This window comes from Symphalangus syndactylus, chromosome 2 (assembly GCF_028878055.3).
Source record: "Symphalangus syndactylus isolate Jambi chromosome 2, NHGRI_mSymSyn1-v2.1_pri, whole genome shotgun sequence".
Taxonomy (NCBI): Eukaryota; Metazoa; Chordata; class Mammalia; order Primates; family Hylobatidae; genus Symphalangus; species Symphalangus syndactylus.
The window spans coordinates 119,855,941-119,873,054 of NC_072424.2; the positions used below are offsets into that span (position 1 = coordinate 119,855,941).

General features: G+C 34.7%; 1 protein-coding gene and 1 pseudogene across 3 annotated transcripts in view; one reads left to right on the forward strand and one right to left on the reverse strand.

The window, feature by feature from the left end:
- The first annotated feature begins 1,975 nt into the window (after positions 1-1,975).
- Positions 1,976-2,650, forward strand: LOC129462382 (SUMO-activating enzyme subunit 2-like; annotated as a pseudogene).
- Positions 2,651-13,992: 11,342 nt separating this feature from the next.
- Positions 13,993-17,114, reverse strand: part of NMBR (neuromedin B receptor) — a 68,195-nt gene continuing 65,073 nt past the window's right edge. For all 3 annotated transcript variants that reach the window (XM_055265763.2, XM_055265769.2, XM_055265755.2), the window contains one exon: positions 13,993-15,537. In XM_055265763.2, the coding sequence (XP_055121738.2) occupies positions 15,136-15,537 (402 nt within the window). In that variant the 3' untranslated portion in view covers positions 13,993-15,135. The remainder of the gene's footprint in view (positions 15,538-17,114) is intronic.

Here is a 17,114-nt window from a genome sequence, read left to right on the forward strand (position 1 = left end):
TTTGAGATGACTGAAATATTCAGAGCAGATGTCCCAGTAGACAGAGGAATTTGCAGGTCTAAACCACAGCTGTGCCCTCTTCAAGGCTCCACCCAACACCCTTGCCCATTACCTCTTGGGCAAATTGGCCTCTGAGCTATAATTTGAAAATGAGTGTTACAATAACTCAACAACTGCAACCCTTTTTTTCTCTTCTATTTTCTTACCCTTTAGTGGAAATCCTCCTTTCCTTACTCCCAAAGACTTGGACTGTTCAGCTCAGGACACTAGAACATATTTCAGCATAGCTTTGAGACTTCAAATGATTCATTAGTTGATCCTAAACATACCAACACTATGAAAAAGAGTTCACTCCTATCTCTGTTGTCTTGGTTGGTAATGACTAATGGTGAGTGCACTTCCATTGGACTCCCTTAGTTTATACACTGACTTTGAGAGACACAAACACAACTCATCTCTAGTTGGTTAATTCTACTTAAGTCTTAGGTTCCTCTTCAAAGTCTTCACTACAAATAAAAACAGTAAACAATGTCCCGTTTATTTGTTTCATAAGTTTTGAGCCATTTTATGAACAACTTATTGACTGCAATGATAAAGAACGGTTTCTAAAGTTCTCTAGAACCTTCATAAAAGAATGCATCAAACACAGCTAACAGTCTATACTAAAACAAGAGAATGCTCTTTGAAATACATAAAAGCTATCATATATAACATTTTTCATATACTTCCCTGATAAAGAAAAACACCCAATAAAATAAGCTCTCATTAGTTACATTTCTGATTTTTTCACTCTATGATTTTTTTTTATTTCCTTAAAAAAGCCAATTTCTGCCTTTTCACAAGGAATTGTATATATGGAGGCAATTCCTTTGCTATACCTGTTCTTGTTTTTGTCTCTTACCTCCTATATCTAATTAGCAGATCTACAAAACTTCACTGATTATTATTTGCAGTGGTTATTATTATTCCTAAGAGCTCAGTGAAGAAATCTTAATTATTTAGATTTTTTAAAATGTATTCTTTATTTTTCTTTAATGATTATTAGCAAGTGACAGAGACATTAAGAAAAATATTGATTTCATATACTTTGAGGTAACTGACTCAATTAAGAAAAGAATATAAAACCTGTACTAATAAAACAATTTATTTGTATTTAACCTAGCCACTAGAATCTAATAGGAGATTTTAACCTGTATCAACAAGAAAATATTCAGATAAGATGAAAGTTTCAAATAATCATATAGTGGTTTCATATAAACACCAAATATTAAGAAACAGATGATATGTGAATATTTTGTTTTCTATGCAAGTGTTTTCACACTCTGCCAAAATACTATTGTTTTTAAGTCTCTAGAGAACAAGAATGCTATCCTACCATAAAGTATGTGTGCAAAAAGGAATGAAATATTGTCTTTAAAGATCAATCAAGTGCAGCAATTTTTGCTTCAAGATTCCAGACCTATCTTTTACTTTGCCAAGCAATAATTACATCATGAAACTTGAGTTAAGACACATTTGTCACCACTTTTGCAGCCTTTCTGTTAGAATAGCTTGAGAGTGATTATACTAATATATATTAAATCCTATAATATAGTTTTTAAAAATTATGCTCCAAGAAACACCTTATCTAACAATAGTTTAATCATTTCAGAAGACAGTTACATCAACATAAAATCATGCAAGTAATTCCTATAATCGACAAAACATGATACATCAATTAAACTGTTAAAACAGAGTAGACTTCACACATTGAATTAAAAACTCTCTCAAAAAAGTAGGCTGAAAGGACAAGATTTTCTGTTTTCATAAAATAAGCAGTTGAAATCAAACCCAGGATTTTTTCAGTCAAAACATTTGTGTCTGAAAAGAGCACCTTCAATTTATTTCATTTCTCTCTAATCTTTACAGATTTCAATTTTCCTAAATGTGACTTTTCTCCTGTTTGTAAACAAATAAAAATTTACATTCAAATACAATTATCAATATCCTTCATAGTGAAGACCCAGGAAAGGATGTTGAATTTGAAGTTGGTGATGCCCCAGAAAAAGTGGGGCCCAAACAAGCTGAGGATGCTGCCAAAAGCATAACCAATGGCAGTGATGATGGAGCTCAGCCCTCCACCTCCACAGCTCAAGAGCAAGATGATGTTTTCAAAGTTGATTAGGATGAAGAAGATTCTTCAAATAATGCCGATGTCAGTGAAGAAGAGAGAAGCCGCAAGAGGAAATTAGATGAGAAAGAGAATCTCAGTGCAAAGAGGTCACGTATAGAACAGAAGGAAGAGCTTGATGATGTCATAGCATTAGATTGAACAGAAATGCCTCTAAACAGAACCCTCTTACTATTTAGGTTATCTGAGCAGAACCAGATTGTTAGGTCCTTTGTTCCAAAGGGAAAAAATTGACACTAGTGACTTGAAAATGATTCTGCTCCCTTTGAAAGCATTCATTTTGCTAAAACTGTTAGACACATTGCAATATGCTGTATTGAAAGTGGGAATATAGTTTTAAAAACCCTTTGAACAAAGTGTGTGCATAACCAGTCATGAGATAAAACAACACAATGCATGTTGCCTTTTTAATATAAATACCCTTAGGTATCATTAATAGTTTCAAAATATTGTGGTTTTGTAAAGTTGATACCTGGTTAAAAATATTATGCCTTTATTTTTGGCTAGAAGAATAATTATTTTTAGCCTAGATCTAACCATTTTCATACACTTAACTGACTGAAACAGATTCAAAGAAGTATCAAGTGCTATGCATTAAAACTTGTTTTTAAATGTTAAATGGCACTATGTATATTAATGTAAAACAACGTTAATTTACTCAAGTTTTCAGTTTGTACTGCCTCGTATGTCTGTGTAAGAAGCCAATTTTTGTGTATTGTTGCAGTTTCAGGTTATTTATATTCGATGTTTTGTAAAACTCAACGACTATATTTATGGACCAAATAAACGGCATCTGCATTCTTGTTTAAAAAAATACAATTGTTTTGTAGGTGCTTCTCAGATTATATGCCCGTAATGAAGTTTTATAAACTAATATTTATAAGCTAATGTTTATTACAAGAAAAAAATTATTCATGCTACACTAAGATTTTTTATTTATTAAATTAAGAAATACAAAATACTTGTGATTTAAATAAATAGAATAAGTGCAATGAATAACTTCTATTTTATCAGTGAGGATTCACTCATAAAAAGGCACAACGTCAAAATAAATTCAAGAATATTCATTTCATAAATTTTGGGATGGAAAGGAAAATATGATTCTGAGATAGAAAGGGGGAAAAATCCTGTTGGAATTGCTTCTAATTTTATTTGAATTAAACTTATTATTTCTTTAAAATAAGAGGAGATAGCAATGCCAATACATCAAATACAATTATTAATTCCACAATTTCACACAATCCTACAATCCATATGTTGCCAAATAGTAAGTCAAAGATTTAAAGAAATTTATCATCAAGTCCCATACTTATAAAATCTAATTATTTAAGGTTTAAAATAATGGAATGAATATTAATTAAAAACAGAAAATAAAATCATGTTAGTTTTAAAAATTGTAACAATCACAACACGGGTTTGGTTATTATTTATGGTATTGTTTGCCCTCATACATACTTCAGTTGGCATTCATCTACCACCATCAACCTGAGAAACATACAATAAAGGGCCGGGCGCGGTGGCTCACGCTTGTAATCCCAGCACTTTGGGAGGCCGAGGCGGGCGGATCACGAGGTCAGGAGATCGAGACCACGGTGAAACCCCGTCTCTACTAAAAATACAAAAAATTAGCCGCGCGTGGTGGCGGGCGCCTGTAGTCCCAGCTACTCGGAGAGGCTGAGGCAGGAGAATGGCGTGAACCCGGGAGGCGGAGCTTGCAGTGAGCCGAGATTGCGCCACTGCACTCCAGCCTGGGCGACAGAGCGAGACTCCGTCTCAAAAAAAAAAAATAAATAAAATAAAAAAAAAAATAAAAATAAAGGAAGAGCTACCATTTTAGCACCAAAGGCTCAAGTCTTTGGCAAATTGTTCTCGTGCATACTTTAGAAATCTAATTGGCAGAATATAGTTCAGATGATAATATTAATGCTCTAAATAATTCTACGATAGGATGGTATGTCACTGAATCGAAATACACCTGACTGTAAATTTGAAAACTTGTTTTCTAATAAAAGAAAATATTTTTATTTTTAATTTTTGTGGGTACGTATTAGGAGTATACATTCATGGGATACATGAGATAGTATGATATAATCATACAATGCTTAATAATCACATCAGGGTATATGGGGTGTCTATCACCTCAAGCATTTATCCTTTCTTTCTTTTGCAAACAATCCGATTATACTCTTTTAGTCATTTTTAAATGTACAATAAATTATCATTTACTGTAGTCAGCCTGTAATGCTATCAAATAACAGATCCTTTTCATTCTAATTTTATTTTGCACCTATTAATCATCCTCACTTCCCCCTCCCCTTCTGCTACCCTTCCCAGTCTCTGGTAACCAACATTCTACTCTCTAACTCCATAAGTTCAAATATTTTAACTTTTAGCTCCCACAGATAAGTAAGAACATGCGAAGTTTGTCTTTCTGTGCCTGGCTTATTTCATGTAACATAATGACCTCCAGTTCCACCCATGTTGTTAGAAATGACAAAATCTCATTCTTTTATAAGGCTGAATAGTACTCCATTGTGTACATGTGCCACATTTTGTTTATCCATTTCATCTGTCGATGGACACTTAGGTTGCTTCCAAATCTCAGCTATTGTGAACAGTGTTGCAATAAACATGACAGAGCAGACATCTCTTCAACATACTGATTGCCTTTCTTTAGGGTATATACCAAGAAGTGGGATTGCTGGATCATATAGTAGCTCTAGTTTTAGTTTTTTGAAGACCCTCCAAACTGTTTTCCATACTAGTTGTGCTAATTTACATTCCCACCAATAGTGTACCAGGGTTCCCTTTTCTCCACATTCTTGCCAGCATTTGCTGTCTTTTGGATATAAGCCATTTTAACGGGAGTGAGATGATACCTCGTTACAGTTTTGATTTACATTTCTCTGATGATCATTGATGTTGAGCACCTTTTCATATGCCTGTTTGCCATTTGTATGTCTTCATTTAAGAAATGTGTATTCATATCTTTTGCTCATTTTTAATCAGATTTCTAAATTTTTTTCCTCTGGAGTTGTTTGAACTCCTTATATATTCTGGTTATTAATACCTTGTCAGATGAGTAGTTTGCAAATATTTTCTCCCATTCTGTGGGTTGCCTCTTCACTTTGTGGATTGTATCCTTTGCTGTGCAGAAGCTTTTTAACTTGATGTGATACCATTTGTCCATTTTTGCTTTGGTTGCTTGTGCTTGTGGGGTATTACTCAAGAAATCTTTGCCCACTCCAAGGTCCTAGAGTTTCCCCAATGTTTTCTTATAGTAGTTCCATAGTTTGAGGTCTTACATTTAAGTCTGTAATCCATTTTTATTGGATTTTTATATATGGTGAGAGATATTTGATTTTTATATGTGGTGAGAGTCTAGTTTCATTTTTCTGCATATGGATATTCAGTTTTCCCATCACCATTTATTGAAGAGACTATCTTTTCCCCAATGTATGTTCTTGGCACCTTTGTCAAAAATGAACTCACTATAGATGTATGAATTCTGGGTTCTGTATTCTGTTCCATTAGCCTAAGTGTCTGTTTTTATGGAAGTACCATGCTGTTTTGGTTTCTATAGCTCTGTAGTACAATTTGAAGCCAGGTATTGTGATTCTTCCAGTTTTGTTATTTCTACACAGGACAGCTGTGGCTATTGTGGTTCCATATAAATTTTAGGATTTTTTTTCTGTTTCTGTGAATAATGTCATTGGTATTTTGATAGGGATTGCATTGAATGTATAGATTGCTTTGGTTAGGTTGAACATTTTGATAATATTGATTCTTTCAATCTATGAATGTGGAATATCTTTCCATTTTGTGTGTGTGTTCTTTTCAATTTCATCAATGTTTTATAGTTTTCATTGTAGAGGTCATTTATTTGGTTAATTTCTAGGTATTCTATTATAACTGTAGCTATTGTAAATGGGATTACTTTCCTGATTTCTTTCTCAGCTAGTTCATTACTGGTGTACAGAAATGCTACTGATTTTTGTATATTGATTTTGTATCCTGCAAATTAACTGAATTTGTTCATCACTTCTCATAGTTTTTTGGTGGTGTCTTTAGGTTTATCCAAATATAAGATCATCACCTGTAAACGAGGATAATTTGACTTCTTCCCTTCCAATTTGGGGCTTGCTTGCTTTCTTTCTCTTTCTTTCTTTCTTTCTTTCTTTCTTTCTTTCTTTCTTTCTCTCTCTCTCTCTCTCTCTCTTTCTTTCTTTCTTTCTTTCTTTCTTTCTTTCTTTCTCTTTTCTGATTGCTCTAGCTAGGGCTTACAGTACTATATTGAGTAACAGTGATGAAAATGGGCATCCTTGTAGTGTTCCAAATCTAAGAGAAAGGTTTTTCATTTTTCTTCATCCAGTATAATACTAGCTGTGGGTCTGTCATATATGGTGAAAATTGTTTTTTATTTGAAGCGAAAAAAGAAAAAGGTGGGCTTGAGGGTAGTAAAATTGGGTCATCTGTGACTTTATTGCTGATTTGGTATTTTGAATTATTGCACAGGTGAAATAAAATGTTCCTCACAAATATTTAGTGGGATACTAGCTTAGGCTAAAAAAAAATTATATAATTACTTCGTGTTAGTAAATGGAAAGGATATAATTATGAGATAATTTAAATAGAAGCTTTTCTACCTGACACCAAAATGGTGCTCTAAGAGTACTGTAGAACTTGCCTCCAGAATTTTGTGATTTTTGGCCTCTAGTGTGTAGCTTTCCACCCTGATTTTATTAAGTAATATTTTATTAATTAAAAGAAGCCAATGTAGAATACTAAAACTGAGTTCAATGTAAAGTGAATAACTAAAAATCATTTAAAGTGTTCAAATATTTATCCCTATTTTCTATTTCTTGAATTCATTCTCTAATAATAAATTCTCTTGGGATAAAATGAACTCTCTTGTCCTGTGCAATGAGTTATGTCAAATCATTCTATTCAAACAGTACTACGTTTTATTAATATGCTTCTAGGCAAACTGCCAAAGAAGAAAAACAGTTCTAATTTTTAAATACTCTAGACAGCTTATTATAGCTTAGGCTGAAATACAAAACTAAGGCAGGCAGATCAAGCACACCTGCATTCAAGTGTGCACTTTTATATGGCCTTTCTTAATTCCAAGAGATGTATTTGATTAAACACATTAGCAGAAATAATAACACTGCTATTAGTAATTTGCTATTTGGATAAATCTGCCTTTAAAATAAGCTAGACATGCATACTAAATTCAATTCGCCATTGAATTTGGTTATTTATATACCTAATGCCATATAGCTGTTTGACCAGGCTCTTTCTGCTTTGCAAAGGAGAATCTTTACCCATCGAAAAACATGAACTTACGAGGATAAGAAAGTCTAACGGAGCCAACAGGGTCATATTAAAATGATTTGTGGGTTTTTTCCTTCTGCTTCTTTATTCTCATAGGACCATGATTATATAGTCTTCCTTTTAATACATGCACATAAATAAACACATTCCAAATGGTATAAGATGGATTATACTGCTGAGAACTTTCTTACACTTTTTAGCTTGAAGAATCCAGGAGAATACCACACACGAGATGCAAATAGATAGATTTCTAACACCCAGCAGAAAACTGAAAGTTTTAAGATACCCATGTTTCTCAATTAAATTTTATCAGCATATGAATAAAAAACAATTTGAAGATTCTCATACTTGTTTTTTCAGATTTGATTATCTACAATACCAAAATACCTCAAATGGTTACGAATTTCCCCTTTCAAATAGTTCTGTTAAGTATCATTAAATATTTTGTAAAATACATTTTAGGTTCCTAAGTGGGTTAAATTTACATTATTCATCCACCACGAAGAATAATGAGTAATTATTATCTCTTTCTTGCCCAAAAGGAGAGTTAGTTCCCAGAAATGAAATCTTGGTTAAGTTTTGCTGTATACCACTTCCAACACAAATTGCCCACCACAGATTGAAACTTGGCTCTGTATGTAAGAACATGTCCTGTTTGAAATTGCAGTAAGAAACAACATATGGGAAAAAATGGAGCACTTGGAATAACTTGGCAAAATAATTTAGAAAATGAAATGTTATAAAATGCAATGTATAAGTAATATTTTCTCTAATGATCATTTAAAGATGCAGTTATAACAAGACATTCTTTAGCTCTCTTCTTTTTATTCTCTTATAGCTTTACAAAAATGACTTTCTGCACAGAAGCTGACCTATTTGCTCATGCCTTTCCCACTTGTTTTGAAAAAGTCTAAGAAAAACATACATGTATATATATTAATTTACTCAAAGTTGAAATACACATGCTTACTCTTTCTTAAGAGAGGCCTAATTGTTGAAATATTTCATTTCTCGGAAACTTAGTGTAAATATTTTCTGAGTGAGCAATGAAGCCAGTAATAAAATATTCATAAATGGAAATATTATACTTATTCAAAACCCATTAATTATTTTAAAGCTGTATAGGATCATATAAACATTTAAAACTTGTTCTAACAAGCAAATAGTCAAATGAAATATGTTTCAATATCTAAAAAGCTCCATTAATTTTTATTATCTTCCTCCTTTTTTAATATAGCATGCACAAAAGGGAGAAAGAAATTTAGGAGCAAAAATTATGCTCCTACCTTTTATATATGAAATTCATTTTTATAAAGTTATTCACATGACCTGGAATTTAAGCTGCTATCTTTCCCTAGAAAAGACAAAGGCAAACTGAGAGAACCATTCCTTTTTGTCCTCCACTGTCAGGTAACCTGTGCATTTCAGTGAGGAAAATGTTGACATGCATGCTCCTGTCTTTTAATGAATTACTTGAATTCCAGACTCCTGAAAGCATTGACTATAGATAAAATATATGAATTTAAAGTCAAACAGATAAAAGTTCAACAGCAAGTTCTTCCATCCCTATCTGCCTCAAACATAGGATGGGAACCAGAATAGCTTCTGCCTTATAAGCTATTATGATGCGTCCCTATAAAATTATACGGCACAGCGTCTGCCACATAGGACATGTTTAATCAATGTTTATTATTACTTTGTCACACGAGAACAATAACTTTAAAATATAATGATAAATGCTATCTTCACTGAACACTTACTTCAGGCTTTGGGTAAGTACCTTACATGTGTTACATAATTTAATTCTACAATGTTATTAATCCATTTTACAAATGCCATGATTGACAGGTATCAGTCCCTGATTCAAAGTATTCCAAGGATACTTTTTTTTGTATTTTTTTAACAACTCCTGGTTTAAAGAGGAGATTCACATAAAAGGGCATATATATCTTGTATATACATTAAAAATAATATTTTGTGGATATTTCTCTTTGTTATGGCAAATATTACCACATTAGACATTTTTTCTGAAATATTTTCTTGAATTAAAATATTACTAGATTGAGTTACAAAAATCAATAAATTAATTGTATTTTTCAAAAGGCTATTTCAATTTATGTATGTTTAACAGATCTGGTATTTGACATTTTTTTCTACTTCTGACTAACAGGCATCATCAGTTTGATTCATTTCTGTAGTGTGATTTCATAAATAAATGTCAAGATTTATTTCTTTTAATAATAATATTATTATTATTAGTTTTGAGACAGAGTCTCGCTCTGTCGCCAGGCTGGAGTGCAGTGGTGCGATCTCGGCTCACTGCAACCTCCACCTCCCAGGTTCAAGCAATTCCCCTACATCAGCCTCCTAAGTAGCTGGGACTATAGGTGTGCACCACCACACTGGGCTAATTTTTTTTTTTTTTGTATTTTTGTAGAGACGAGGTTTCATCATGTTTGCCAGGATGGTCTTAATCTCCTGACCTCGTGATCTGCCTGCCTCAGCTTCCCAAAGTGCTGGGATTACAGGCATGAGCCACCACATCCAGCCTTAAGATTATTATTTGATAATAAGAACAATGAAATCTTCAAATATCCAGAAACAAATATAAATATTTATAAAAATAAAAGTGTAAGTGTATACAAATTAAATATATGTAAAATTCAACAAATGCAGAAGTTTAAAATCTAATTTTAGTATGAACCAAATATTACACTGTGTGTGTGTGCGTATGTGATAGTTTTCACAGCAAAGGACTAATGATACGGTTTGTCTGTGCCCCACCCAAATCTCATCTAGAAGTCCCATGTGTTGTGGGAGGTACCAGGTGAGAGGAAATTGAATCATGGGGGCAGGTCTTTCCCATACTGTTCACATGGTAGTGAATAAGTCTCACGACATCTGATGGTTTCATAAGGGGGAGTTTCCCTGCATATGCTCTCTTCTCTTGTCTGCCACCATTTGAGACATGCCTTTTACCTTCCACATGATTGCGAGGGCTCACCAGCCATCTAGAATTATAAGTCCATTCAACCTCTTTCTTTTGTGAATTGCCCAGTCTTGAGTATGTCTTTATCAGCATTGTGAAAATGGATTAATACAGTAAACTGGTACCAGTACAGTGGGGTGCTGCTGAAAAGATACCTGAAAATGTGGAAGCAACTTTGGAACTGGATAACAGGCAGAGGTTGGAATAGTTTGGAGGGCTCAGAAGAAAACAGGAAAATGTGGGAAAGTTTGGAATTCCCTAGAGACTTGTTGAATGGCTTTGACAAAAATGCTGATAATGATATATATGGACAATGAAATCCAGGCTGAGGTGGTCTCAGATGGAGATGAGGAACTAGTTGGGAACTGGAGCAAAGATGACTCTTGTTATGTTTTAGCAAAGAGACTGGTGGCATTTTGCCCCTGCCCTAGAGATTCGTGGATTTAGGGTATCTAGTGGAAGAAATTTCTAAGCAGCAAAGCATTCAAGAGGTGATTTGGGTGCTGATGAAGGCATTCAGCTTTAAAAAGGTAACAGAGCATAAAAGTTTGGAAAATTTGCAGCCTGACAATGTGACAGAACAGATAATCCCATTTTCTGAGGAGAAATTCAAGCTGGCAGCAGAAATTTGCATAGGTAACAAGGTGCCGAATGTTAGTCACTAAGACAGTGGGCAAAATGTCCCCAGGGCATGTCAGAGACCTCTGAGGCAGCCCTTCCCATGACAGACCAGAGGCTTAGGTGGAAAAAAATGGTTTTGTGGGCCAGGCCCAGGGTCTCTCTGCTGTGTACAGTCCAGGGACTTGGTGCCCTGCATCCTAGATGCTCCAGCCATGACTAAAAGGGGACAAGGTACAGCTCAGGCTGTTGCTTCAGAGGGTGGGAGCCTAAAGCCTTGGCGGGTCCCACGTGGTGTTGAGCCTGCGGGTGCACAAAAGTCAAGAATTGAGGTTTGGGAACCTCCACCTAGACTTCAGATGATGTATGGATATGCCTGGATGCTCAGGCAAAAGTTTGCTGCAGGAGTGAGACCCTCATGGAGTACTTCTGCTAGGGCAGTGCAGAAAGGAAATGTGGGGTCAGAGCCCCACACAGAGTCCCTACTGGAGCACCGCCTAGTGGAGCTGTGAGAAGAGGGCCACTATCCTCCAGACTCCAGAATGGTAGATCTACAAATAGCTTGGAACATGCACCTGGAAAAGCCGGAGATACTCAACACCAGCCCATGAAAGCAGCCAGTAGAGGGCTATACTGGCAAAGCCACAGAGGCAGAGCTGCCCAAGGCTGTGGGAGCACACCTCTGGTATCGGCATGATCTGGATGGGAGACATAGAGTCAAAAGAGATCATTTTGGAGCTTTAAGTTTTGACTGCTCTGCTGGATTTTGGACTTGCACGGGGCCTGTAGCCCACCACTTTGTTTCGGTCAATTTCTCCCATCTGGAATAGCTGTATTTACCCAATGCCTGATCCCCATTGTATCTAGGAAGTAACTAACTTACTTTTAATTTTACAGGCTCATAGGCAGAAGGCACTCGCCTTGTCTCAGATGAGACTTTGAACTGTGGACTTTTGAGTTAATGCTGAAATGAGTTAAGACTTTGGGGGACTGTTGGGAAGGCATGATTGGTTTTGAAATGTGAGGACATGAGATTTGGGAAGGGCTGGGGCAGAATGATATGGTTTGGCTCTGTCCCCACCTAAATCTCATCTTGAATTCCCACATGCTGTGGGAGGGACCTGGTGGGAAGTAATTGAATAGTGAGGGCAGGTCTTTCCCATGCTATTCTCATGATAGTGAATAAGTCTCATGAGATCTGTTGGTTTTATAAGGGGGAGTTTCCCTGCACGAGTTCTCTTCTTGTCTGCCACCATGTGAGATGTGTCTTTCACTTTACATGTGATTGTGAGGCCTCCCCAGCTATGTGAAACTGTAAGTCCATTAAACCTTTCTTTTGTAAATTGTCCAGTCTCAGATATATCTTTATCAGCAGCGTGAAAATAGACTAATACAACTAATATGCAGAATCTATACGGAACTTAAACAAATCAATAAGAAGAAAACAAATAACCCCATTAAAATAGTGGGCAAAGACATGAACAGACATTTCTCAAAAGAAGACATACAGGTAACCAAAAAACATGAGCAAATGTTCAACATCACTAATCATCAGAGAGAGGCAAATCAAAACCATAATGAGATACTATCTCACACCAGTCAGAATGGCTATTATTTAAGAAGTCAGAACATAACATGTCAGAGAGGTTGCAGAGAAAGGCAATGCTTATAGACTATTGCTGGGAATGCAAATTAGTTCAGCCACTATGAAAAGCAGTTTACAGATTTCCCAAAGAATTGAAAATAAAATTGCCACTTGACACTGCAATCTCATTACTAGGGATATAGCTAAAGGAAACTAAACTGTTCTAAGAAAAAGATACCTGCAATCATATGTTTATCACAACAATGTTCACAATAACAAAGACATAGAATCAACCCAGGTACCCATCTATGGTGGACTAATGACAATGTGGTACATATACATGATGGAATACTACACAGCCATGAAAAAAGAATGAAATAACATCATTTTGTAGCAACATGGATGCAGCTGGGGCCATTATCTTAAGCAAATTAATGTAGAAACAGAAAAACAAATAATTCATGTTCTCACTTACAAGCAGGAACTCAACATTGGGTACACATGAACACAACCATGGGAAAAACAGACACTGGGGACTCCAACAGTGGGGAAGGAGGTGGACAAGGGTTGAAAAACTACCTATTGGGTACTATGTTCACTACTTGGGTGATGAGATCATTATGAGCCCAAACCCAGCATTATGCAGTATACTGACATAACAAGCCTACACATGTACCCTCTGAATCTAAGGTTTGAAAAAAATAATAATTTGCACAGATAATCCTCTACCTGCTTAGTTTGTTAACAGAGCTATTAAGTGTTGACTGGATCTCCAAAAAGAAAAGCTCGATATTTTTAAGTTATTTAATATCTCTGAGCCTCAATTTCCTAATCTATAGAGATAATAAGAAGACCTTCTTCAGAGGTAAATTTACAATTAAATTAATAAAGCCTGAGTTCAGGGGTCTGACAATGTGTTCACATGATCTGCTGTTTCTGCAAAATTTTCAAAATCGTGTACTCTTTCAAATAAAGATGCCTTACCCACAATTGCATAACTTCATACCTTGCCAAATTAGATCTTTCTCTTGTTCACCTCAGTGATTATATTGATGATTAAATTAGATAGTAAATGTAAAGCTTTAGGACTATGCCTGTAACATAGAAAATATTTGATTAGTGTTCACTATCATTATTATTATCAAATATTTTAGCTTGTATTTATTCTTCTAATTGTTATATGCAATTGAATATGTTACATCTTAAATAGCATGAGTTATGGGTGTTTAAGGAAAAGCTTAGTATACTAATAGAGTCTTCTCAAATCTAGAAAAAGAAATAGTATGAAATATATTGATTTAAATATTAGATTTATTGATACATGCTTCTAAAAATGGTAGCTTTTAAAATGTAATCAATACATTTGCATTTTCTTAAAAAAAGAAGACATTTATTCAGAGAAAACTGTGGTATCATGCAGGAAAAGCAGAAAAAAATTGCCTAAATGTGATCCCACATACTTGTCAGTTGGGTATTGCAAGAGAGGATGAGTAAATGGTTGAACTCACTGGAATTGCACAAATCTTATCACATCTATACACAGTCATCCAAATATTCGAGTATTTAGCAATGTATACTAAGATGGCCATGCAAACTTATGAGGTGTAGTTTTGCAATTTGGGACATATGATACCTATTTTACATTCATAATGTAAATCATATTCATATCCTACCTATTTTATAATTCATAATATTAATTTCATTATCTCTGTTAATCACATACTTAGAAGTTACAGATACGAATTATTTCTATAAATTATGATTAATCACAGAATCACAATAAATACCGATGTGATTAAGCTCCACCTTTGAATTTTTTATTATTTTCTTAAAACGAAGGACGTGTGGGTGTGTGTGTGTACATATATACATATATATATATATACACAAACACATACATGCAATAGTTGTGAATTGAATGAAATTCACCAGGACAATCTGACTTGCATTTCAAATAATAGGAGTTTGAATATTACCCTCACTGAATCATTGAGTCAATATAGAAATTTATTTCATGCTTCGAGATAAAACAAAACCTAAGACAAATATGCTAGAATTGGCTTTAGCAACAGCCTAAATACTAAAGCAATGTTAAATTATACATATTGCATTGGTTTGGGGATCATCTTTAATGTGAAATATATATAATGTACATGTGTGTACGTGCGTGTGTGCAAATACATATATATACATATATGTATTATATGTAGTGATTTAAAGTCTTTTCTCATATTCTAATTACTAGGAAATGAAAAGAGAAAAAATAAAGTCTAGTGTAGAGAAAAAATGTCTTGCATTTTCTGAGTCAATCGTGCAATTGCCTAATAAATTAGCTAAGTAACAGCAAGAATACGATAATTATTTAGTTCTGATCTGCTGAATAGGAATTTTAACAGTTACTAAGTTCTCTCCAGGTAGTGAGTTGAATGGCCAAAATCACAGTGCCGTTTCCTGCTTCATGCTGTGCCCATTTAGTAAAACAGAATTGGTCACCATGTTCTTAGCATTGCTTTTCAGAGATGTCATACGCACCGCTGAAGAGCTGAGTAGGTAGCTGGTTCCTCTCTCTTGATAGGACTTCCTCCCACAGCAGAGTTGGCTGTTGAAATGCCTTCTGAAGCTTTCACTGAGTAGGTAAAGAGCAAATGGGTTGACACAAGAATTGCCAAAACTGAGAACCCGGGCAACTAAGGTGACAATCATGTGGCCTAGAGATGGATCAATCTCATTATAATTGAAAGACCGATACATGTAAAGGATGTGGTTTGGAAACCAACAGAAGATGAAGCAGCCCACAAAGACAAGCACAATTTTAGCCAGGCGTTTCCGTGTTTCCATCTGCAAATATAAGAAATTGATCCCATTGGTTAAAGTGAAAATGGAACCAGCCACGTCCCAACTTTATCAAGTCAGGAAAGAGCAAAATTTACAGCATGATAATACATCCAAAATACACAAATTATTTATTTTCCTCACCAAAGTGATGATGGATCTTAACAGTTTGATAAAGCTTATTTTGGTCTCTACATTATTTGCATTAAAAAATATTTGACAACTTATACAAAACTAGGTGGTAAATTACTAAATGCTGTCTTCATATTATTTATTTATTTTCGTTTTGCTTAATGCCTCATTGTGTGTAACATAAATATAAATCATTTCTGTTTGTATTAAATCCACTAAATTAAGAAATCATAGAATATATTCAAGCTTAGGTATTTCAAAACAAATTAGGGTGTTTTAAATAGGAAAAATTGATCTAATGAAGCAGGGCTTGACTTTTTAAAACTACCACTCCACAGGAAAACAAAATGACAACTTGAAATTTAAACTCCTGACTTACACAAATCAAAAGCATCTGATATAACTGTGAGTCCTATAAACATTATTATATTTTCACATTCACAAATAAAAATAAATTTTCCTTCTCCATAAAATTTACATATTATGTTTACTGTTTCTAAGAGGGTATTCAAGAGTATAATAAATAGATAAAATTCAAATATTGGACACCAATATTTTTAATCTAAAAACTATTTCTTAACATCAGTAGTTCAAGGGGTACCTTATATTTGTCTAATTTGTTTAAATATTTAATTAAGGCAACATAGACGTGGAATACTAATTTATTGAAAGTCATTGGTAGTAGGTATCATAACATTTTCTGAGTGAATACTATTGGTCGTCAACTAGACTATTTCAAAGAAGACTGGAAAGGTTTGGGATTGGAACATATCTGATGGTAGGTAGCAGTAGAGTGGTGATGGAGGAAGCAAAGAAAGGTGCAACTGAAGAGGAGCCCAGGCCAGGAAGCAGAATGTGATATTCCACATGGATCCCAGTGGCATAAGTTAGGCAACCCAACAATCAATCCTAAGAAAGTCAAATGTGAAATTTATCTTTCTAAGCAGTGTCATCCCTTCCAGGTGGACCATGAGTGCAAGAATGTCACAGTCTATACTTGAAGATTCAGCACAGGCAGGCTGTTGGCATTGAGATTATTTCTCAGCAGATGTCAAGACCCAGTTGCCCTGTCAGGGTTTATAGGTCCCAATAGGGAAATTCACAAAAACAAAGCAGGCAGGCCAAGGCCACTAAAAATTTAAAAAGTGAATCAAGGGCAGTGTCTATGAGAAAAACTCAACTTTAGAAACCAAAAGCAAATACTCAAATACCTAATTGAGATACACAGGGCTCACATTGGATCACAGGGCTCAAATAAAAGAACTAATTATATAAAATAGAAAGCACAGTGAGCCAATGATGTGAACACATTGCCTCACTGATGCCAAATATTTAGATAAAGTCTATGAATTTATCTAACAATGCCTTCAATTATTGGGTGATTTTTTTAAGTCTTTAAAGCCGATGTGGATCTTTGATGCTGATGGCCACCAATTCATAAAGGTTACCTT